Below are 25,391 nucleotides of genomic sequence, written 5' to 3'. Positions count from 1 at the left end.
CCTGCACTTTCATCTCCAGCCTTATTTAGGAAAATCTGCTCCCACTGATGTAAATGTCCATGAAACTGAACAGTTTTCCCACAGACTTTGCATTCTGCATCCCACTTGGGCATTATTTTACCACTTGTAGCCAGACAGATGTCACGATGAGAGTTTTTCATCCATCAGGGAGAGCTTTAAGCAGAGTGCTGCTACGGCTACTGCTGTGTAAGGCAGGGAGATGGAGTGCGTGTAAGGGAGGGGCTATGGACCAGAGGCACAGGGAACAAGCCACACACGTAGGTTATCCCTGGGAATGAATAGGGAGAAGCTTTGGAAGAGAGAGTCAAGCATGCAAAAACCATAGATGCCTAGAAATATTTCTTTTTCATGAGATGATTTTCATGAGAGTTGAAAAATACAGAAGCTTGCTGAGTTCACCTAGAGCTCAAGAGAGATATCCTGAGCACTTCAACTAGCAGACACATAGAGGAACGTTGCTTCATCTGCATCCTTCACTTCTTCAAAGCTGCCGGGAGCAGGTAAAGTCCTTTTAACTACTACATTACTCACTGTTGTCACTCTTTCATGCAGAAATAACTGGAAAACCTGGAAAAAAATCAGGATATTAATTGCAGAGGAAAGTTCTAGCCGAAAAAAACCCCTACTTGCATTGAACTCTACAGCTTTCTGGGTTTTGTTCTGCCTGCAATTCCTTGAATGATGTTATCTCTGTGCATGTGCGGACTTTATTTCAGATCAATAACCATTTAAATATGAGCATGATGAATGCCTACGGTAATAACTTATTTGCAAACCTTTTTTTTCATGAAGGTAATTATGTATAAAAGAGCAGAAAAATAGAGGGTACGATATGAAATTGGCTCAGAAATATAATTCTGTATTTTGTGTGACACTGGACTTTCCATGGGTCTTAAGTGCAATTAAAGGTAATTTTCTAGAGTGTTAGATGCATTAACATACACAAACACACACATCCCCCCACATGCATGAACATACACACATATGTGCTTTCACACACATCTATGCACATGTTAACAGACAAATACACCTGAGCACTCTTATGGCTACTAGGGCAGTTATTTATGTAGACCTTCTGGAAAAACATTTTAGACTTTATTTATTTATGTTAATTGTGCAGGATATCTACTAAAGGAATGTGGGCTCAGATGCAGGTTATGTGAAGGAGCATTACTCACTACTGTTCATATACTGTAAAAAGAACCTTAACATCTGCCAGACGGGGGGAAAAGGAAGAGTGGATCACACAGAGGTATGTCGCCAAGAATCAATTTGGGAATAAAAGAGCAATGAAGTAAAATTCCTATTGATTCAAGATCTTAAAATTGTTTTAGATTTCTGGTATGTGCATTGCTGGTTTATTAGTGATTATAATGTTAATGATCTTATGGTAAATTTCCATCAAAGGGGCAAATTTACTGAAGGGAGAAGTGACTAACGCAGGTGAAAATTCGACAGCGTGACGTCATTTCTGTGCCGGTGTAATTTCGCTAGCGAAGGAAATAGACTCTAGCAGTACTTCGCTCCCTAAAGCCTGGCGAATTTGCGCTCTGGCGAATGGACGTTACTACGCAAATTCACTAAGATGCGGATTTTACTGAAAATAACCTCTTGCGGCAGACTTGCCTTCGCCACTTCAGACAAGGCGAAGTGCAATAGAGTTGATAGGATTTCCTCAAAAATTAGTTGAAAATTTTTCTAAGTCCCAAAAAACTCTGGCGTCTTTTGCTTTTTCAGGTGATAGGCTGAAAAATAATGTAAATTTTTTGGGGGTAACCGGCTTCCCCTACATTTCCTAACATATGGCTAGGGATGTAGCGAACGTCGGAAAAAAAGTTCGCGAACATATTCGCGAACTTGCGCAAAAACGCGAGCGGTTCGCGAACGGTTCGCGAACCCCATAGACTTCAATGGGAAGGCGAACTTTAACATCTAAAAAAAAAATTTCTGGCCAGAAAAATGATTTTAAAGTTGTTTAAAGGGTGCAACGACCTGGACAGTGGCATGCCAGAGGGGGATCAAGGGCAAAAATGTATCTGAAAAATCTGCCTGTGTGTGCTTGGAAGAGATAGTGTAGGGGGAGAGCTGTTAGTGATTTCAGGGACAGATGATAGTAAGTTTGCTGGCTAGTAATCTGCTTGATACTGCTCTGTATTGGAGGGACAGAAGTCTGCAGGGATTTGAGGGACATTTTAGCTTAGGTAGCTTTGCTGGCTAGTAATCTACTGTTCTCTTTAAACAACTGCCATACGTTGACCTTGTAGGCATTGTTTGCCCAGTTTTTTTGGACGCAGCCACTGAAGCACAGTTGCCAGAAAAAATATGCCATATAAATGCTGAAAATAGTCATTTTTCGCCATACGTTGACCTTGTAGACATTGTTTGCCCAGTTTTTTTGGTTGCAGCCACTGAAGCACAGTTGCCAGAAAAAATATGCCATATAAATGCTGAAAATAGTCATTTTTCGCCATACGTTGACCTTGTAGACATTGTTTGCCCAGTTTTTTTGGTTGCAGCCACTGAAGCACAGTTGCCAGAAAAAATATGCCATATAAATGCTGAAAATAGTCATTTTTTGCCATACGTTGACCTTGTAGGCATTGTTTGCCCAGTTTTTTTGGTCGCAGCCACTGAAGCACAGTTGCCAGAAAAATATGCCATATAAATGCTGAAAATAGTCATTTTTTGCCATATACGTTGAGTCAACGTATGGCAAAAAATGACTATTTTCAGCATTTATATGGCATATTTTTTCTGGCCTCTGTGCTTCAGTGGCTGCGGCCAAAAAAACTGGGCAAACAATGCCTACAAGGTCAACGTATACACTACTACAGCGGTGGATACGGATTACGTAAAATATATTATGGCTGCTTGAAAAAAGTCACTCCGGTGTTTTTTCTGGAGACGGTAATATTATGGATATTTAGACAGAATGTGAACAAGGTCACACAGCTAGATGGCGGGTTGAAGAAAACACTGTGCAAATAATGCCTACAAGGTCAACGTATACACTACTACAGCGGTGGATACGGATTACGTAAAATATATTATGGCTGCTTGAAAAAAGTCACTCCGGTGTTTTTTCTGGAGACGGTAATATTATGGATATTTAGACAGAATGTGAACAAGGTCACACAGCTAGATGGCGGGTTGAAGAAAACACTGTGCAAATAATGCCTACAAGGTCAACGTATACACTACTACAGCGGTGGATACGGATTACGTAAAATATATTATGGCTGCTTGAAAAAAGTCACTCCGGTGTTTTTTCTGGAGACGGTAATATTATGGATATTTAGACAGAATGTGAACAAGGTCACACAGCTAGATGGCGGGTTGAAGAAAACAGTGTGCAAATAATGCCTACAAGGTCAACGTATACACTACTACAGCGGTGGATACGGATTACGTAAAATATATTATGGCTGCTTGAAAAAAGTCACTCCGGTGTTTTTTCTGGAGACGGTAATATTATGGATATTTAGACAGAATGTGAACAAGGTCACACAGCTAGATGGCGGGTTGAAGAAAACAGTGTGCAAATAATGCCTACAAGGTCAACGTATACACTACTACAGCGGTGGATACGGATTACGTAAAATATATTATGGCTGCTTGAAAAAAGTCACTCCGGTGTTTTTTCTGGAGACGGTAATATTATGGATATTTAGACAGAATGTGAACAAGGTCACACAGCTAGATGGCGGGTTGAAGAAAACACTGTGCAAATAATGCCTACAAGGTCAACGTATACACTACTACAGCGGTGGATACGGATTACGTAAAATATATGAATGCTGCTTGAAAAAAGTCACTCCGGTGTTTTTTCTGGAGACGGTAATATTATGGATATTTAGACAGAATGTGAACAAGGTCACACAGCTAGATGGCGGGTTGAAGAAAACAGTGTGCAAATAATGCCTACAGGGCAAATAATGCCTAAAAGGTCAACTTATACACTACTACAGCGGTAGTAAAATAAAAAAAAGTAAAATAAAAAAAAAATGAATATTAAAAAAAAAAATTAAAGTTGGTGCTGCTGAACTACTAGGAGCAGCAGATTAGCACACCAGTCCCACTCCCCAACACTGCTAGACTAATAGCACTGGGCTCTTATAGTAGTAGTAGTAGTAGTAGTAAAACAACAAAAAAATAAATAAAAGCAGTCCTTACAAGGACTACTGTTATTGCAGCAGTCAGCAGATGAGATCAGAAGCAGGACAGCTGCCCACTGCAGCTACATACAGAGCACTGCAGTAGAAGGTAGATTACTAGCCAGCAAAGCTACCTAAGCTAAAATGTCCCTCAAACCCCTGCAGACTTCTGTCCCTCCAATAACAGAGCAGTATCAAAACGATTACTAGCCAGCAAACTTTCAACTGTCCCTGAAATCACTAACAGGCAGCAGCTCTCTCCCTACACTATCTCTTCAGCACACACAGGCAGAGTGAAAAAACGCTGCAGGGCTTCGGTTTTTATAGGGAAGGGGAGTGGTCCAGGGGAGAGCTTCCTGATTGGCTGCCATGTACCTGCTGGTCTGGGGTGAGAGGGCAAAAAAAAGCGCCAACAATGGCGAACCCAAAATGGCGAACGTCGCGCGACGTTCGCGAACTTCCGGCGAGCGCGAACACCCGATGTTCGCGCGAACAAGTTCGCCGGCGAACAGTTCGCGACATCTCTACATATGGCACATAAACTATACAGTGGGCTCATGTGTAGGGCAATATAACAACTCTATTTTCTTTTATTAAGCTTCCCGGGCTTGTGTAGTGTAATGTATTTGCTGCAACATATACGTCCAATGAACTTTAACTTCCTGCCGTCTGCAAATTAAACAACGCTAGCACAGCTTCACTTCGCTTGGCGCAGTAACGCTAGCTCAACTTCTCGAGCATTCTGCGCCCTGGACGCAACTTTGGATTTTAGTGAATTAGTGTTGTCCTGGCGCTGTGAGCAAAGCCGTCACTAGGCAAATTTTTGGAGGTTAGTGAATTTGCCCCCATGTGTGCATTGCTACCGCTAACTTTACATATATGGCCCTCTAGATTTTGCTGAATTACAGATCATCATCACCTGTAAAGCCTATAGGTGTTGATGGGATGCTGGGAGTTTTCTGGCAGGTCTTCATCTGGTTTATAATAACGACATTCAGGTGTCCCATGTCCAATCTAATTTCATGCTGTCAAGGTACTAACCTTAAGGACTCTTAGGGCTCTTACTGACGAGCGATGTAGCTGCGCTCCCCTGCGTTCCATTTTTCTGCGTTCAGCCGCCGAACACAGGTGAAATACAACATGCTGCGTCTCACCTGCGTTTGTCGCTTATATGCGTCTGTGTGAGCCCCCTTGACTCCTGCGCTCCACTGCGGCTGAACGGAAGAAAGCCCAGGTAGAACCGCCCGTGTGTAAGGGCTCTTACTGACGAGCCGTTGTAGCTGCGATCGATAGACGCATTACGTTTTATCCAATGGGGCTGTACTCACACAGGCGCGTGTAGGCGCCAAAAGCAGGTTGAGACGCAAAATGCTGCATTTTTCCTGCGTTCGGCGCCTACACGCGCCTGTGTGAGTACAGCCCCTTTGGAAAAAACATAATGCGTCTATTCCTGCGCTCCCCTGTGGCTGAACACAGAAAAATGGAACGCAGGAGATCGCAGCTACAATGGCTCGTCAGTAAGAGCCCTTACACACGGGCGGTTCTACCTGGGCTTTCTTCCATTCAGACGCAGTGGAGCGCAGGAGTCAAGGGGGCTCACACAGACGCATATAAGTGACAAACGCAGGTGGGACGCAGCATGTAGCATTTCACCTGTGTTCGGCGCATACATGCGTCTGTGTGAGTACAGCCCCCTTGACAATCATTGAGTGCGTCTACTCCTGCACTTCCCTGCGGCTGAACAGAAGAAAACGCAAAACAGGGGATCGCAGGTAAAAACCACCCGTGTGTAAGAGTCCTTAAAGATCTTGGTTGCTCAGTACCCAAACATCATTTAACCAGTAATATTGCTTTCAGTATTTAAAAAGGAATTTTATTACAGCAACAAGTCCCAAATGTGAAATGTATGTACAAAGTGATGACCAGAGAACAAATACCAGAAAAAAACATCTGGGGGTGGCAGGGCTTTGTGCTGAAGTATCAATGCATTTTATATAGTCTTTTTTTCCCATGACACATGGCCAGATTATGACACAAGTGGAATGTAATTATCCTGAGGGAAACGCATTATTGGTTATAAGACAGAGTATTGAAGAACAATTTGTTAAACAGCAAGGCAGCTCTACAAAATTAGGTCTCTACAAATCAAAACAGAAAACTGTCAGCATTATGGAATTACCAGAAATGAAAGGTTTATCTTGAAAATCATATTTACAAATAAAATAGTGTCATTTGAATGTAATCCTAAGCAACTTTTCAGTATGCAATATTGAAAACAGTATCTGCTGGCTGTTCACATTTTCTGCATTCCTAGTTCTGATCTCTGAATTAATGTTGCACGTTTGTTGATTAGCAGACCTGGAGGAGGACTTACTACACTGCTACACTGTTTCAAGGGTCAGAAATATAGACCAGAAAGGGACAGACACAATGTTTTCAGTTGTAATTACGTTTAGGGCAGAGACACACTCTGCGATTCGGGGAGATTAGATGTCCGACGACAAATCTCCTCTTCTTCGGGGCGACTAATCTCCCTGAACTGCCTCCCCTGCCTTCCCGCTTGCTAGAATGAAAATCGCCGGCGGGATGGCACTCGGAGCAATTTGTTTCCGAAGTCGTCCAAAATTCCTCGTGAAGAATCGCCCAGAAGAAGAGGAGATTTGTCGCCGGGTGACTAATCTCCCGAATCACAGCCTGTGTCTCTGCCCTTACAAATCAATTTTAAACCAGTGAATATTTGTATTTCATTTATATGGCAAAGTTGCTTAGAATTAAATTTTTTCTTACACAAACAACAATTTTTGGGTGGAGTTCCCCTTAAGCTATGTAATGGAAGCAAGTGGTCTAATCTTTGTTCAACAGTTGTAGAGTCATTTTATTGTTTATGGGAAAGGTCGTAATGTTTCTTTTGCCCCCAAAGATGCAAATATTCTTTAGCAATTTATTTGCAAAGGTAATTTTATTTGCTTGGCCTGTGGACCAAGAGGGGCTCAGGAAGCAGGGTCTGCTGTATGATAGTCCCCCAATCCCTCTGCAGTGAAATTTGCTGCTCTCCTGCCCACTACTTGTAATACTTGTAGCAGGTGCGTAGCCAATCAGGAGGCTAGGACTGGGGGTGTTGGCATGTATGTGTGGCTGGGGGCAGACACCAGACCTCCATGAAGATTTTTTTGCTGGGGGTGGAGCATAGTTATGTCATTGTGTGGGAGGAACCCAAATAGACATGGGAAGAACAACAACCTACTTACCCTTTTTAATCTATCCATTCCCCCTTTTTACTTGACATTTTGTCAGAATTCTTCTTTCCCAGTGGAATATTTATACTGGAATGCATAAATGTACACATCAATTATTGCCATTTTAATACCATGGAAGGCAATGTAGAAACATGATTAGTTATGAAGCAATACAATTATTTATACTATGTAAAGGCAGGTTTACAATTCAGGCATAATAAATGGTACAAAAAAAGCTTGTGCCGAGCGTCAAAGCATTAAAAAACTATTTCCTTTCCATTTTCCTTTCTGAATTTGTCCATGTGATTAGGGATGAGCAAATGTACAGTTTTGCAGCAACATTTACAGTTTCAGCAACAGCATTTTTTTCATGAATTTTCTCTAGATATTTGCCATTTGGTCTTTTTCACTCTTGCACCCCTTTGCACCCTCAGGGGTCATGAATGATCCCTACTATGTTTCTATCTGTACATGACAGTTAAGGGGAGTAAGATCCCAACACAAAACTGTTCCCACTGTAGTAGTTTTATAAAATTATCACCAATGTGGGATGGCCCAGGTTTCACTCATCACTACCAATGATGTCAGAGGGTTATGGTACACCTAAGATAGTATGAAATAATGACTCAATTTTCAGCATTAGTCTGGCATAATATCAATTATACATTCTCATAAATACAACAGTAAGATTTTTGTAATGTATCATGCATAAAGATTTCCAAATTCACAAAGTACAATATTAATTCGTGCAATAATAAATACAATGAAACCTTGGAATATACCAACTATTTAACACCAGTTAGGCACAAGTAAAGGAATTCTGTCATGATTTTATGGCGTAGTTTTTATTTCTAAATTGCACTGTTTACAACTGATTTCAATCCAAATTACCGAAAGTCCCAGGTCTCAAATATTCAGTATAATCGATGCTTCCAGTGTTGGACTGGGCCCACTAGCGCTACCACCCCAAGGGCTAATACCCCAGTCGCAAATTCCACCGTCCACCCAGTACCTTACACGTTTGGCACAAACAGGGGCCCATTCACTAAGTTCGAGTGAAGGAATAGAGGAAAAATAGTTAGAATTTCTAATGTTTTTTTTGGCTACTTCGACCATCGAATTGGCTACTTCGACCTTCGACTACGACCTTCGACTTAGAATCGAACGATTCGAACTAAAAATTGTTCGACTATTCGACCATTCGATAGTCGAAGTACTGTCTCTTTAAAAATTTCTTTGACCCCCTAGTTCGCCACCTAAAACCTACCGAGGCCAATGTTAGCCTATGGGGAAGGTCCCCATAGGCTTGCTAACAATTTTCTGATCGAAGGATAATCCTTCGATCGATGGATTAAAATCCTTCAAATCGTTCGATTCGAAGGATTGAATCGTTCGATTCGAAGGATTTAATCATTCGATCGAATGATTATTCCTTCGGTCGTTCGATTGAACGAATTGCGCAAATTCCTTCAACTTCGATATCCGAAGTCGAAGGATTTTAATTCGCCAGTCGAATATCTAGGATTAATTAACCCTCGATATTCGACCCTTGATACATCTGCCGCACAGCGTTGTGTTTCTTACACTTGTGGCTGCCCCCCCCATGCATGTAAGCCGTGTCACATTAATTTTACTTGTGGCTGGGTAAAGTATACAAGTTCCATGTAGGAAGCAGACCTGGGTTGGCTGTACCCATCAGGCCCACCAGGTTTTTTCCCTAGTGTCCTGTCGGCCCAGTCCAACCCTTGATCCTTTCTTGTATTACTGATGTTTCTAAGTATCCAGAAATAGCCATTACTTCATAAATTGTTATGTGGGTTTATGAGATAACAAGATCTGCACTCACATTCTCTGAAAAACAAACAAACAAAGGCATTTTATGCTGACAATACATCTTGCCACACTTGGATTCCTTGTCTAAAGAGACTTACAATGTGTAGTAGCTAATAATTCAACTGTTTCATAGAGTATTGTTTATTCACAAGGCACTGATTTATCAACATTTGCAGGATTCCCAAACATTGAAAATGTAATGGACTCACTTGGCCAACTGGTTCAAAAAACATCAACCAAATTTTTTTTTTTTAGCATTGGCCAAGCCAAATGACTGGTCTGGGATGTTGAATCCCATAGAAGGCTATGGAGTGAAGTACAGGACAAAATAAGTGGGATTGGGCAAGATCAAGCAAAGTTAGAATATCTCTGTGTACAATGATAATTCATAACTATTGATATGAATGTTAAAGGTTTCCAGAAAATACTATAATAATGTTTTACATCACAAATTGAAATGAATCAATTAAGTAATTTAAAGGCATGCTTTATTATTTTAATATTGCCTTAGGAAGCCAATGTGCAAAACAACTGCACATCAAGGGGGAAGAAAACAAAATGACAGACTGTACCTTGTTTGATTTCCCATATTCCCTCTCTTTCTTTTTTATTGGAATTCATGCTTGAGGGTATTCCCATGTAACTTATATCTTGGCTTATCACCAGGGGTGATCCTGGTAATTTTGCTGCCTGGGGCAACCTTCCTTTTGCCGCCCCCACCCCTCCCAGCGGCACTCACCTCTTCAGCGCTGGAGGGGGTCGGGGGCAGTCAATGTCATGCTGGAGGGGTCGGGGCAGTCCACCTCGCTAATGCAGAGAGCACAATTTGCTCTCTGCACTAGAAGAGCCAAATTTCTGGATTGAAAATTGGAAATTCAGCTCTTAGCTACCAGGAGCGGTATTTTTGTGCAACCACTTTTAGAATACCAGGGGAAGCAGGATATGAGCCAGCCTCAGGATTAGATGCAGGGATACTCTGGGATTAGAATTGAGAAAACATCTCTTGCATGGTAGGTTGAATGAAGCCTTTCATCCAATTAGCTGAAGTGTTGGGGTTATTTCCTCTCTCTTCCTCAGTTTGATACACCATCAGGTTTCACATAACCTTTTATGGTGTCAGGAAGCTGGTCATCAAATGCTCTGCGTTGCAAGTTATGTGACTTTCAATGCTTTTCTGTAGGGGGTTCATTAGTTGTGGACATCTGCAAAATAAATTTAAAAAAGGGTTAAGATTCCAAGACAGCAATAAAAAATAAGGGGTATGGCCATCAGGGATACCTTTTAACCTACTCAGGTGGCCTTAGACAGGAGCTGGATAATACAAACCAGCCCTTTCAGTGTTATTTTAAAATTAAAGGGATACTGTCATGGGAAAAAAAAAAATTTCAAAATGAATCAGTTAATAGTGCTGCTCCAGCAGAATTCTGCACTGAAATCCATTTCTCAAAAGAGCAAACAGATTTTTTTATTTTCAATTTTGAAATCTGACATGGGGCTAGACATTTTGTCAATTTCCCAGCTGCCCCAAGTCATGTGACACGTGCTCTGATAAACTTCAATCACTCTTTACTGCTGTACTGCAAGTTGGAGTGATATCACCCCCTCCCTTTTCCCCCCCAGCAGCCAAACAAAAGAACAATGGGAAGGTAACCAGATAGCAGCTCCCTAACAAAAGATAACAGCTGCCTGGTAGATCTAAGAACAACACTCAATAGTAAAAACCCATGTCCCACTGAGACACATTCAGTTACATTGAGAAGGAAAAACAGCAGCCTGCCAAAAAGCATTTCTCTCCTAAAGTGCAGGCACAAGTCACATGACCAGGGGCAGCTGGGAAATTGACAAAATGTCTAGCTCCATGTCAGATTTCAAAATTGAATATGAAAAAATCTGTTTGCTCTTTTGAGAAATGGATTTCAGTGCAGAATTCTGCTGGAGCAGCACTATTAACTGATTCATTTTGAAAAAAAATTTTTTTCCCATGACAGTATCCCTTTAAGGTGTGTCAAACAGGCTGCACGGATAATAGACATCAGTTTTTAAATACCTGTTAGCACCAGTAAATAATCTGCCTCTGCAGTGTCAACTGGGTAACATGCCTACAAATCCTTTTGGGATTTGGCACCTAAGAGGAAAAAGGAAAGAAAACCACTTGCCTTCTGCAGGTGGAAAAAAACCAATGGTAATTGGTGTAGTTAATTTCTATTTATAGGAGGAGTGTAAGTGAAATATTTATTGTTTGTTCCATTTGTCCTACCAAACAAAGAGGGAGAATAAATCTCAGGGTTGCTGTCAGGGCTGCTGCCAAATTGATGTAAGGGAAGGAAGAAGAAGAATGGGAAAAGAAGAACCTTTATATAAGACAGGGGTCCCCAACCCTTTTACTTGTGAGCCACATTTAAAAATAAAAAAAATTGGAGAGCAACACAAACATGGAAAAAGTTCCAGTGTGTGCCAAATATGAACTGTGGTAGCTCCTATATGGATTGGTAACCTACAGGAGTCTCTGTTTGGCAGTACATCTGTTTTTATGCAACCAAAACTTACCTCCAAGTCTGGAATTAAAAAATAAGCACCTGCTTTGATGCCACTGGGAGCAACATCCAAGGGGTTGGTGAGCAAAATGTTGCTCGTGAGCTACTGGTTGGGGATCACTGATATAAAATTTGCTTTCATGAGATGCTCTTGCCCTGTATCAAAACCGTAATTATGACTGCTCAATAATGAGAACTATAACCGACTAAGTATGTATGTTCATCACCTCTCCCCTCACTTGTTTAACAAATCATCAGTGCTCCTTTCACTAAAAATCCCCAAAATCTGCTCTAGTGACATTTGTACTGATGGCTATTTTATTTAAAAAAAATTTACTTTCTCATCATTATGTTTTTTTTTGTTTGTTTTTTTTAGTATTTGCTAGGTCTTATTCTCATAAATGGTGATGGAATCTCCAGTACACATTTTTCGAGAGGAAGAAAAGGTTATCTCAGACAGAGCTCCAGTGGGCCCGACATGCGCTTCCAACTGTGCACCTGCCTGTCCTTCCACTTGCTTTCCCAACACAAGCTGGCTGCTAGGCTGGGATGATCATGAAAATGTCAGTGTGTACCCTGATCTACCACTAAATGAAGGCAATCACACCAGTATCTCACCAACAATTTCAGTAATAATAACTGCAGTCTACTCCATGGTTTTTGTGGTTGGTTTAGTGGGAAATGCCTTAGTGATGTTTGTAATAATCAGGTAAGTTAATATTAAATAATATGTATATGTAAATATAAAGTATGTTTTATATTATTTGATATATCATAAAAACAAACATGATAAATCGTAAGTTGATTTTTCTAAATACAATAAGATATGTTTGCATCCCACAGCCCAAATCTCTTCTCTAGCCCTATTTTTGCAGTTGAGCCATAAGCACAACCATGAATGGAAATCCCAATTGCTTGGATTTAAATAATTTAGGATAATATAAATGAACATGAAGGATAGCAAAATAATTGTATTTTTTTACTGCAAGGTAAAAAGCTGGCATGTATAAAAGGCTACATTATGGGGCCGATTCATCAAGCTCGAGTGAAGGATTCGAAGTTAAAAAACTTCGAATTTCGAAGTGTTTTTGGGCTACTTCGACCATCGAATGGGCTACTTCGACCTTCGACTACGACTATCGAAGGATTCGAACTAAAAATCGTTCGACTATTCGACCATTTGATAGTCGAAGTACTGTCTCTTTAAAAAAAACTTCGACCCCCTAGTTCGGCAGATAAAAGCTACCGAAGTCAATGTTAGCCTATGGGGAAGGTCCCCATAGGCTTGCCTAAGTTTTTTTGATCGAAGGATATTCCTTCGATCGTTGGATTCAAATCCTTCGAATCGTTCGATTTGAATGATTTAATCGTTCGATCGAATGAATAATCCTTCGATCGTACGATCGATTTTCTGCGCTAAATCCTTCGACTTCGATATTCGAAGTCGAAGGATTTCAAATCCTAGTCGAATATCCAGGGTTAATTAACCCTCGATATTCGACCCTTGATAAATCTGCCCCTATGTGTATGCATAATTAGTGTACCTTTTGAATCTCTTTTATTAGCCAAATGAAAATTAATACTTCTAAACAACTGCACAATTGCAAGGTGCTTGGTTAATAGATCATTAGAAATTCTATGATTTCCCTGGAATAATTGATGCTATTTCTGAATTAGGGTGCTTGTAATGCCATTTACCCATAAAATATTCCATCACTTCCATCATGTTTAGATATATATGAAATACTCCTATAGTATTTGTCATAAACATTCAACTTGTTGTAAGAGTTAGTATTAGTATTGTATTGGTAACTGCCATAATGAAGCCGACAGCAGAGTTTGTATTTCGCAGTGATTGATTGTAGTGTGTATGCTATCTACAAAGGGCATTTTACAATTACAGTACTCTGATGCTCTTAGTCCTGCTCCTTAGTGCATCTGCTTTCTTTCAGCATTAGTGCTGACTTTGAATCATTTAATGCAACACTGATGGCTGTGAATTACAATGCATAGCTGAGTTGAACCCTGCCATTAGTCAGTCATGAAGGGATGTAATTACACAGAAAACAGCATGCATTTGTAGCGAATTTATAATAAAACTTTTATATTTGCTATTATTCATTCCAGAGAAAACAATGTTGACAGTTTACCTTCATAGTTTAAATCTTCCATCCCCATTACCAGTTTAGTTGAACATCTCTGCACTCTCTCCTGCTCATTAATATCCTTCTTAAATACTGCACTGCCTACTCAAGATGAGGCAAAATTATGTTTTTATCCCCAAAGTTAATAATAATGCTAATACTAATATTAATAGCAACCACTGACTAAAGGTGGCCATACAGGGCAGATTGAAGCTGCCGATATTGGTCCTTTAGACCGATTTGGCAGCTGATCTGTATCACGGTCGGCACCCTAAATTCAGAAACGATGCTAAGCACCCTGTTCTCGGTTCTTGCTTCCGCCTTTAACAGCCGCCTTTCACCTCGGGAGGAGCCCTCAGCAAATTAAATGCCGCCAGGTCTTAAGAGAGGTGCAAAGCGAAGGGTTCTGAACAAGCTAAGGGGCAGGACGGTAATGCAAAGTCTTTTGGGCAGAAGGTCATGGTACAAGGTGTAGACAGAAAGCGTAATCAGATCAGGCCAGGTCGGGGCAGGCAGAGTTCAAACTGAGTCAGGCAGGCAAGGATCAAACCAGGAGATCAATCAGAAGGGATTCGGAATAAGCGAAGTCGGTTACCAGGCAAAGGATACAGAGGTCAGGATTGTCAGAAGCAGGCAGGGGTCACAACAGGGAATCAGATTAAGAAACAGCAAAACAGCACAGAAGCACCAGGAACAAGATCCTATAACGGGCAGTGAAGAATTGTATATTGGCCCTTTTAATACATTCGAAATTCACGCCCTTTCGCGGGCGTCAACACGCGCCTGTGCTTACAAATACAGAAGATGCATGGCGTGCGCGCCCTTAACTAACTGGCGCAGAGGAGCGGCAAGGCGGGCGTCCTCGCCGATGGCACTGCTGGACCACCAGGGAGGCAAGTTATTACAATCTGCCCATGTGTGGGTCCAACTGATGAATATCACGCCAAAAATCGCCCAGATATCGATCAGTCAAGTTTGATTTTTTTCGACGATCCAGGACCCCATCGGCTAGTTGATGCGGTCCTGCGACCCGTCAAGCACATTCGTAGTATGGTAATCCGATCGTTCGCCCCCCGGGCTGAACATTCAGATTCATCAGATATCGCCCAGCTGTTAGTGGGCATATTGGGTCAAGATCCGCTTGTTTGTCGACCTTGCCAAACGAACGGATCTTATAGTGTATGGCCACCTTTACTCTGTCACTAAATATAAATTGTCATAAATTGGCACATTCCAGATTACTTTGGTGTATGTGACAGGTAGCATTTGTCCCAAGAAATGTTGAAATTTGAAAATGAAAAGTAATTTGACAATTCTACATCTAGAAACCAATACCCAGAATATTTTCTCTTTAAATAACGGGTCGAATTGAAAATTTAAATTTTTAAATTTGAATATTGAGTTTATTTTAGTGTAATTCGACTAGGGAATAACCCAAATTCGATTCAAATCAAAAAAAAATTGGAAATTTGAATTTTGAAATTTATCAAGTACTGTCCCTTTAAGAATTTGACTATTCTCCATCTAAAACCTGCCGAATTGGTGTTTTATCCTATGGGGGACCTCCTACAATCAATTTGAGTTAGTTTGGTGGACTTTTGGAAAAAAAATGTTTTTTAAAAATGTGAAAAAATTTGACTTGAGTTCAATCAAATTCTATTCTAAGTCGATTTGAATTTGCAGCTTGATCCTATTTTTAAAAAGTTTGATTTTTTTAATAAATTTCAATTGGTCGTTTTTTCTTTCGAATTTTGAGTTTATGGGAGTTGATGGGAGTTTTTAGAAACTTGAAATTTGACCCTTGATAAATCTGCCCAGTTACATGTATAGCTCAACTGATAAAGAAAATCTTTATCAGTTTATTTGTGCAGGAGAAATACTGGTCTATACTGAAAATTATTTCCATGAAATGGCACTGTATATTGCCAAATATTTAATTTACAAATGTTTCACACAACAATTTTTTTGTTTTTAACTTTACCTTTACCTCTCTGTTAGTGACATTATGGGGCAGATTTACTTAAGGTTCAATTTGGAATTGGAATTGGAATTCAAGTTTTGGAGTTGGGATTTTTGGTAAAAACTCACAATTTCGAGTTCTAAATTCACCAAAATTACAGCCAGACCCTTCAAAAATTCAAATTCATATTCGCCACCTAAAATTTGGCAAGTTCTTATTGAAGTCAATGGCAGAGGTCCCTTGAACTATTTTGTTTGATGTTAATGGTAGCAATGAGTGACATTTTTCACCATGTTTCACTGCGATAATGACGCCCAATGGGAGAAAAAAAATGTTGCACAATATTTTTTTTTTTTCTGAGTTCCAATTTGATGCAAATTTTCGGGTCAGGTATATTAGATATTAGGTATTTTAAATTTTAGACGGTCTTATTTTTTCATAAATAATATACCATTTGAATTGTGAATAAAATAATAATAATCAAAATAATAATAATCATCATACTGTAATAAAATTTATTAGAGTAAAAAAAAAAAAAATCATGTAACGCTAAAATTCAACCTTTGATAAATGGGCCATTACTCAGTTCATGTATTTCTTCCCCACCATTTCTTCAATTATAATAAATTACTCTTACACTTGTCAAATGAGCCTGCCTTGGACAAAAAAGCAATATCTGCTACAAATATTCATCATTTTTGCTGTTATCAGTTATGGGCTTGGGAATAATGGTTACATTTTCAAAGGAAAAAATATAACTGTAATAAAATAATTAATAATGATCAATAAAATAATTTCAGAAAATGTTAACAGTACCAAATGATTCATTTTCTGAAATGAAACATCAATAAGATTAATGTTTTAAAAATTTGCAATTTGCGCCTAAAAATGGTTGAAACCATAAAAAATGGGAAATAAACTTGTAGCATGTATAGCTCAAATTACATGGTGATGGAATAATAGATTTACACCTATTTCTAAAACTACAACTTTGACAGATATGTTCACTTTTTTTATACAACCTTTAGTTTTTAGCATATTTATAAATGGCATTTACATCCAAAATAAGGTCAACATTATTTTGCCAGCAACATCTGATTTCTAATGGAAGGATGAAGAACAATTTTTAGGCAAAATGAGAGGAAATCACCAATATTTTCTATCTGATGATAATTTTGTTGAAGTCATTGAAATGCTATAAAAATAATAGGATTTCTATCAAATTGCATCAATATTTCTGTCCCTAAAAATGTCTTCAAAATCAAAATGTAGAAATCATCAGCAAGCATTAATAAGGTTAAGATAAGATTAAATGAACACGTTTTCTTTGGTTATTGTTGTGACTAATTATTGCTAATTCACTATTCAGTGGTTTGAATCTTACAGCATGTTATCAATATTTGGAACTGCTAACTATCTCACAATCGCATTCATTCAGCATGATTGTTTTTCAAAAAAACAAAACAAAAAAAAAAGATAAAATATGTAATAATTTCATGAGACTAGTGTCATCAGTAAGCCCGATCATTTACATGATAATGCAACCAATTAAATATTCTGTACCATTTTTGAAATACTCAAGATTATCTTCACTATTCCTCTCACAGCAACTGTTTCTCCCTTTCTGTCTTCATTCAGGAGTTGGGTGTCAGATGAATGATCCAATTTATCTTATAGGGGGCTTCTTTTGCCTAGAAGATGTATTAGGGCTCACTCTATTAAAATCCCCAGAATTCATGCCTCTCTACATTCAGAATTTGTGCAAAAGGCAGTTAGATGTTGTTAGATAGTTGTTAGATTTTGTTTGTACTGGAATCAGTTATTTGAGTGTGCTCTAATTCATCTGCTAGGAAAGGAAGCCCCCCCCCCCTATCATTCACATGTCACCCAACTGCTGCACGAAGAGAGAATGAAGAGAAACAGATGCTGAGAGAGGAATAGTGAATATAAACTTGATTAATTCAGGAACAATGCTGAATTTTTAATTGATTATATTTAGATTTTTTTTTTATTTTAGTATAAGGAAGCTTATATTAAATTTTCATTTTTGAGATACTTCACCTATTTAGCATAAAATATAAAAGCTTACTAAAAACTGTATGGCACACAGGCTTATTCTCAGATGGCAGAGAAGTGTCTGAATGTTCCCATGCAACCTGTCATTTAGTTAAATGAAATTCTATTTAACTAAATTGCTGCACAGACCATTTTAGCGCTTTTCTTCCCAATGGAAAACACAGAAACACAATAAGCCTTATGTGCCATATGCCTTAAAGTAAAATGTTGTAGGGGATCAGAGAACTCTTTGGCGGGGAACAGATATTTTACCACTCAATAGTAACTGCATTGCGGCAAGGTTTTTACTGGGTCCTAATGAATGTTTTTCATAGAGACCCCCAGAGAGAGCGACTATGAGAAGGTCCCCTCTGATATTGATGCTGAAGGAGAAGGGCCATGAAAGATATTTCTGCTTGACATGTCTGATGACACAGAGGAGTTAACTAGCCATAGTGATGCTCTTGTATGCAGTGAATGCATCAGAGAGTGTGCAGTTGAACAAGACTTTGTTTGATTCGCCAGTTGAAGAGAGTCATAGTGATATGCACCCCGTGTGAGCATGGTATTAAAAGGGAGTTGCCATAGCTCTGGAGGTCAGCTTGATAGGTTTGAGTTTGCTTAATTTGTGCAGCTTGTGCAAGGCCTGAGGCTGCTAATGGGCTGTTCTGAAATGGATTCTGTGAGCATTTGCCAATTGAGATGAGGGACTGAATAGTGAATAGACCCTGTTGCTGTGACAATAAGGGTCAATAAGAGGCTTGTTTATTAAAGGTCGGTTTTAGTGGTTTTAGAAATCACGACTTAACTCGCAAACTCTAAAACATGATTGTCATGGAACTTATAAAAAAGATCCAAATCTAAAAAGTATGCTGAACAATGCGCTAAAAAGCTACCTAGAAAACCTCTAAAAGTTATTTTTCAGACAACTTTTGGGGGGTCTGAATTTGGAGAGTCTGAATGCCAAAAATGTTATTATACCCCGAGTACGGAAAACATCAGATTCAGAAAATCTGACATCTCAGACCAACCAAGATTGTATATTAGTCAATAGGAGAAGTACTAAAGATATCCTTATCTGCTCTGGGTTTTGTGCAAAAAATCTAAGATTTCATGGTTTTCGGTCAAAAATCTGAAAAGATCTGGGTTTTCGGGCGGAAAATCTGAAAAATGTGTACGATTCGAATTTTCACGCTGTTTTCATGATTTTTTAGAGTTTTTTCACAAACTGTGGTTTTCGGGAAAATGTATTGATGAATAACGGGAAATAACCCGTGTGGATTTGGTCGGAGTATATTTCCGAAAATATTGGGATAAATTCAGCTTTTGATAAATAACCCCCCCCCCTAGTGAAGAAAACATCCAAAAACTGCTAGAGCATGAGAATTCAATATGTGAGAGTGACTCCCTTAAAGAAGATGAGGTGTGAAGAAAAGACTACTCTTGAGAACTATGTTGGAATGAAGGTGGCCACTGGAGCCTTTGACACCTCCAAAAGATATGGAGACTGGGTCTGGGTAGAACTGAGCAGAACACCCACTAAAGCCATTGTTTGATTTGATAATTGGTAAATGGTGCAGGAGTATGATCTTTTATCCAGAAGCCTGTTATTATCCAGAAAGCTCAAAAATATGGTAAGGCCATCTCCCATAAACTCTGTTAGTCAGTTATTTGTTAGTGGTTTTATTTAATGTTTTTATTATTTTTTGTAGATCTTAGGTATGGAGATCCAAATTATGGAAAGATCCCTTTCCAGAAAACTCCAGGTCCCGAGCATTCTGTGTTTGAGTACATACAATTAATTCTCAATGTTTCCCACTGCAACAGAGCATTGTTTTCATATATTTATCTTCTCTTATCTCCCCTTCCTCCTCTATATGATATGTTTCTACTTGTGGAACAGTTATTTCATGTGAACAACAGCTACATAGCTTAACATATTTTCATGTTAGTATTTTTTTTTAAATTTCAACAGGTATACCAAAATGAAGACTGCTACCAACATTTATATTTTTAACCTGGCACTAGCCGATGCCCTAGTTACCACTACAATGCCCTTTCAAAGTACTTCGTTCTTAATGAATTCTTGGCCATTTGGAGATGTGCTCTGTAAAATTGTGGTTTCCATTGACTACTATAATATGTTTACCAGCATATTCACCTTAACCATGATGAGTGTTGACAGATATATTGCTGTGTGCCATCCTGTAAAGGCCCTGGATTTCCGTACACCTCTAAAAGCAAAATGCATTAATATATGCATATGGATGTTATCATCCTCTGTTGGCATATCTGCTATTGTTCTTGGAGGGACAAAAATTAGTGATGGTAAGTGCACAGAATATAACCTGCATGTAATGCTGATTTTGCTTGAACCATGTAGAGGCAGATTTATCAAAGGTCGAAGTGAAAATTCAAATTTCGAGTTTATTTTTGTGTACTTCGATTATTGAATAGTCCAAATTCGATTTGATCTTGAAAAAAAATGTGAAAATTTGAATTTTGAAATTTATCATGTACTGTCTCTTTAAAAATTCGACTTCAGCCATTCGCCATCTAAAACCTGCCGAATTGCTGTTTTAGCCTATGGCGGACCTCCTAAAAAAAAACAAACTTCGAATTAGATTGAATGCGCTATCACTTTGATTCGTATGATTCGAGTTCAATCGAAAACAGACCTATTCGATCGAAAACTAACCTATTCAGCCAAAAAACCTTCGATTTCATTTTGATTGTTCTTTTTTAATTCGAATCTCAAAGTTTTTCAATTTACGAAATTCGACCCTTGATAGATCTGCCCTGTAGTGTTAGATTGGTGTCAAATGTGATATGGAGGCACCAAAATGACAGTGCTTGTCTTTGGAAACCTAGATGAAGCCAAAAATTAATTTACAATACATTATGTTCTTAACTTTAATTAAAGAAACAGTAACACCAAAAAATTAAAGTGTTTTAAAGTAATGACAATATAATGTAGTGTTGCCCTGCACTGGTAAAACTGGCGTGTTTGCTTCAGAAAGACTATTATAGTTTATATAAACAAGCTGCTGTGTAGCCATGGGGCTGGAGAAGCTGGAAAAAGGAGAAAAGGCACGGGATACACAGCAGATTCTTCAGAACTACTGTGTATCCTGTGCTTGAATGGCTGTACCCATGGCTACACAGCAGCTTGTTTATATAAACTAGAATTGTGTTTCTGAAGCAAACACACCAGTTTACAGCCTAATAATGTGGAAATGACAGTCAATGGTTTTAACATTTTCGATTCACCAAAACATGTCTGCATTCTTGCCAACTGAATTTAAGACGGTGGCAATAATGGATCTAAACTTGATATCACCATTAATGCCAATAAGACCAGGGCCAGAACTAGGGGTAGGCAGAAGAGGCGCGTGCCTTGGGCACAAAAGTGGAGGGGCATCAGGGAGGTACCTGTTCTGTTGCTTTCCCCCTAGCTCAGACCCTTGTGGCTCTCAAATTGGCAGCTCCTCCTGCCTCTTCAGCGCATGCATGCGCTCTTCCTTGCATACACGCACGCACCTGTGCATGTGATCACACTCCCCAGCGGCAGCTACTATGTCCTCGTGCTCACCTCCGTGCATGCTTCCGCACGCACGAGCGATTGAGAAATGGGAGACGTAGCTGGCTGGGTTGCCTCAGAGCGTCCAGCCGGCTTGGCCCGGCACTAAATAAAACTTTTAATAAAATGTCACTTGATTGGTGATTAGAAAGGATGAGCACTTTCTACTTGTTTATACTTCTGAAAAATAATCCCTTAGAGGGGTGATTGAATTTGCCACCCTTTATAATGCTACTGCAACAATGACACGATAAGCAAGGATAGGTTGCTTTTATAGAGCCCCAAAGAAAGTGGGTTTAACTCTCTGCCAAATCAGTCTTGACCATTTGGTCCCCAAGACTCTTCACTTGCTAATATGTTAATATGTTTGTTTTCTCCAATGCTTATATACAATGAACTTTATGTTATCAGAATGAACATTATAAGAAAAAACTAGTGGTATTCTCTTTTCAACTCGCTGTCTACCTTTTCTCGCAGAATATAGAAGGAACCCTGATCTTTCTACCTTCATGGCCTTTTGCATATGTTTCTAAAGACATTTACGCGGATAACCCCTCATATCAAATCTCAGTTTTATCTCCATCATTCTTATATAACACAGCTTGTCATCTGAAACAATTCTCCTTACTCTTAGAAACCAACTTTAAGGAGACCTTTACATTTTTTGGATGAAAACTGGAACTCATAAGTTTAGAAGTTTACACTTCTATCCAGTCAGTTTATCATCAATAGGTGGCTAGGCCCATGTGACACTCAATGACTGTTACTATTGGATATATTAAAAGTTTGTCAACGTATTCAAATGTATGCAAATGGCTTCCCCCAAGTATTCTAATCAACCCACCAAGATAATTTTCTCACTTAATACAATAAAAAAATCACTTTTTGAATACAAAAAAAATCACACATTGGTGTGCTGGCTTTTATTAGAATAAAACAAACTGCAAGATGCCCAACAAACCCCAGACCATTTGAGGTTTTACTTTTACCAGTTCTGCAATGCTGTTTTGTTCTTCAGGTTTTTAATAAATATTTAAAAGAACCTGTAACAGCACTTATCTGATATGTTTATTTTGAATATCATGTAAATTAGCATTTTCTTGCATAAAGAGTGCCTTTTCCCAACATTTTATTGAGACACAACAGTCTTATTCAATACTTTGAAAGATAATTGGATGATACTCAATAATTCCAAAAACTATTGGCTAGTAGATCTGCCTAGTCAATGTTATAAAAAAAAGCATAACGACCGCCTAAGTGAATATAACTTTGAAACCTCTAGGACTTATACAGATGCAGCCACTTTGGTTTGTCTGTTTGACACAGAATAACTAAACACAGATATCCCATTTATCTCATTTAACACAGAAAACTGTGTCACAACATCCCATCTAATTAAAGCATTCACCATTGTGAACAATGGTGCTTTGGTATGCTAATGAAAAGGTTAAATGCATTAAATGAGTTAAGATGACTTTAGATAACCCAGTTTCTTCAATTAACCCTGAGTCATGACGCATTTAACTCACAAATCCAAGTGGCTTCATCTGTATGTATTAGGCATAGAGGCGGGGCAGACAATTACTTTCACTTTCCATTCAGCACTTACTACTTTTAATTGTGTAACCAGGGCATGGGGATGGACATCAGGTCCCCCATTCTGGTGCACAAACAATATTCTGAGATGATGCAAGGCTTGTCTTAATAACAGTGTCCACAAAATGGCTCCCGTCTGCTTGCTATAATTATGAATTCATAGACTGAAGAAAACAAGAGTCAAATAATTTATATTGTGTAAAGTTCATTTTACTTGACTAATGTGCTAAAATAGTCAAGATTTTGAATATTTTTTTTGGGTGATGGGTCCACCTTTTAGTCACGCAGGAGTTTTGTCCCAGGCTACATGGGCCCACAGTGACAATTCCGATGCCTATTTTATCCATTTGCATAAAAGTCAATGGCTGTGCGGTAAATTGTTGCACGCATCGGAATTGGGTTTTTTTTTTCACAATAATTTTGTGAATTTATTTGCCGGCAGTGAAACGCGGAAGTTCGCTGCAAATTCGCCCATCACTAGTGATCTGGTTTGCAAGCTCTCATATGCTTATTTTTTCTCTTTCAGGTTTAACTGAATGTGCCCTACAGTTTCCGGCTCATTACTGGTACTGGGACACTGTGATGAAAATGTGTGTATTCATCTTTGCTTTCATAATCCCGGTATTTATAATAACAATCTGTTATACATTGATGATCCTTCGGCTAAAAAGTGTCCGCCTTCTTTCTGGGTCACGGGAAAAGGACAGAAATCTCCGTCGTATCACAAGACTGGTGCTGGTCGTGGTGGCAGTGTTTATTGTATGCTGGACCCCAATTCACATTTTTGTACTGGTAGAAGCACTAGTGGATGTACCCCAAAGCATTGCTGTTGTGTCTATTTATTATTTTTGTATTGCACTGGGGTATACAAACAGCAGTCTAAATCCTATTCTTTATGCATTTTTGGATGAAAATTTTAAAAGATGCTTCAAAGACTTTTGCTTTCCTTCAAAACACAGACTGGATCGTCAAGGAAACAGCAGGGTTGGGAACACGGTGCAAGATCCAGCCTGCAACAGGGGCGGTTCTCAAAAGCCAGTATGACTAGCAGTGGAAATTACATCATTAACGCCACAAGGAACAGAAAATGAACTGGCATTAACTCAGATAACTTCTGCTGTATAAATACTATGTATATATACTGCCATATATTGTATAACTTCCGCTGTAAATAGACATGTATATATATATTTTGTCCCGTATTGTACAGTATTTTTACATTTGCCAAAAATTTCACTTTTTTAATGAACCAGTAGCAACTAGTAAGGATATGATATAATGGGCAGAAAAGAAATAAGGACATAAAATAAAATCTGTGTAAAATAAATACAGTAAAATCATATGTAAAACAGCTGGTATTTACAGAGAGAGAGAGAAAGAGATTATCCATATAGTCTTGAGTAATAGCAGACAGATATGCTGAAATTATTTCTTACATGTATTTTTGGCTAATCAAGCCTGCAGAACTAACTGAGATAATGAAAAGTCCTTGGAGGTCTTTTTTGATGGGGCAGTCTGAAATATATACATATATTATAGAAAGGGGCCCATTCATTAAGTTAGAGTGAAGGAATAGAAGAAAACATACTTCGAATTTCGAAGTGTTCTTTTGGCTACTTCGACCATCGAATGGGCTACTTCGACCTTCGACTATGACTTCGAATCGAAGGATTCGAACTTAAAATCGTTCGACTATTCGACCATTCGATAGTCAAAGTACTGTCTCTTTAAGAAAAAACTTCGACCCCCTAGTTAGCCACCTAAAAGCTACCGAAGTCAATGTTAGGAAGGTCCCCATAGGCTTGGCTATCTTTTTTTGGTCGAAGGATAATCCTTCGATCGTTGGATTAAAATCCTTCGAAGGATTTAGTCGTTCGATCGAAACGATTATTCCTTCGATCGTTCGATCAAACTATTTGCGCAAAATCCTTAATTAACCCTCGATATTCGACCCTTGATACATTTGCCCCAAAGTGTTGATTCTTCTCCCTGTCAGTGTACAAAGTTTGGTTTTATATGAATATAAGACATTATTGATCTGACGTAAATGATAAATTGTAATGTAATATTTGTATATAAAACGTTACATATAAAAAAAAATTGTACTTAGATAAGGCTTTTACAGAAAAGGTTATAATAAGGATTTATATGTATATCTGAAAAACAATGCTGTTTCGTAGTCCAGGTGTTTGAGTTTCACAACTTTACTATTTACTGCATCTGCTTATGTAGTTTATTTATTAGTGAAATAAAGTTTTTACAAGCTGCAGCTTGTCTA

The 25,391-nt window shown here is 38.8% G+C and overlaps 1 protein-coding gene across 2 annotated transcripts; it reads left to right on the top strand.

The window, feature by feature from the left end:
* On the top strand, positions 1-24,254 carry oprk1.S (opioid receptor kappa 1 S homeolog). 2 transcript variants are annotated; one of them, NM_001355487.1, is made up of 4 exons: positions 1-521; positions 12,155-12,487; positions 19,913-20,265; positions 23,640-24,254. In NM_001355487.1, the coding sequence occupies exons 2-4, from the start codon at positions 12,180-12,182 to the stop codon at positions 24,155-24,157; spliced, it is 1,179 nt and encodes a 392-aa protein (NP_001342416.1). In that variant the 5' UTR covers positions 1-521; positions 12,155-12,179; the 3' UTR covers positions 24,158-24,254. Both variants share the same exon structure in this region, with proteins under 2 accessions (NP_001342416.1, NP_001342417.1).
* The last annotated feature ends 1,137 nt before the right edge of the window (positions 24,255-25,391 follow it).

The sequence above is a fragment of the Xenopus laevis genome, chromosome 6S, assembly GCF_017654675.1.
Source record: "Xenopus laevis strain J_2021 chromosome 6S, Xenopus_laevis_v10.1, whole genome shotgun sequence".
In the NCBI taxonomy this organism is placed as follows: Eukaryota; Metazoa; Chordata; class Amphibia; order Anura; family Pipidae; genus Xenopus; species Xenopus laevis.
The sequence above is the reverse complement of the archived record's forward strand: the minus strand, read 5'-3'. Positions and strand labels throughout refer to the sequence as shown.

What these genes read in the sequence shown, in the direction of transcription:
- oprk1.S (NM_001355487.1), top strand. Translation starts at nt 12,180, where the DNA reads ATGGTGATGGAATCTCCAGTACACATTTTTCGAGAGGAAGAAAAGGTT. An exon ending in GTGATGTTTGTAATAATCAG is followed by an intron (nt 12,488 to 19,912) that starts GTAAGTTAATAT and finishes AAATTTCAACAG; the next exon opens with GTATACCAAAATGAAGACTG. An exon ending in AGGGACAAAAATTAGTGATG is followed by an intron (nt 20,266 to 23,639) that starts GTAAGTGCACAG and finishes TTTCTCTTTCAG; the next exon opens with GTTTAACTGAATGTGCCCTA.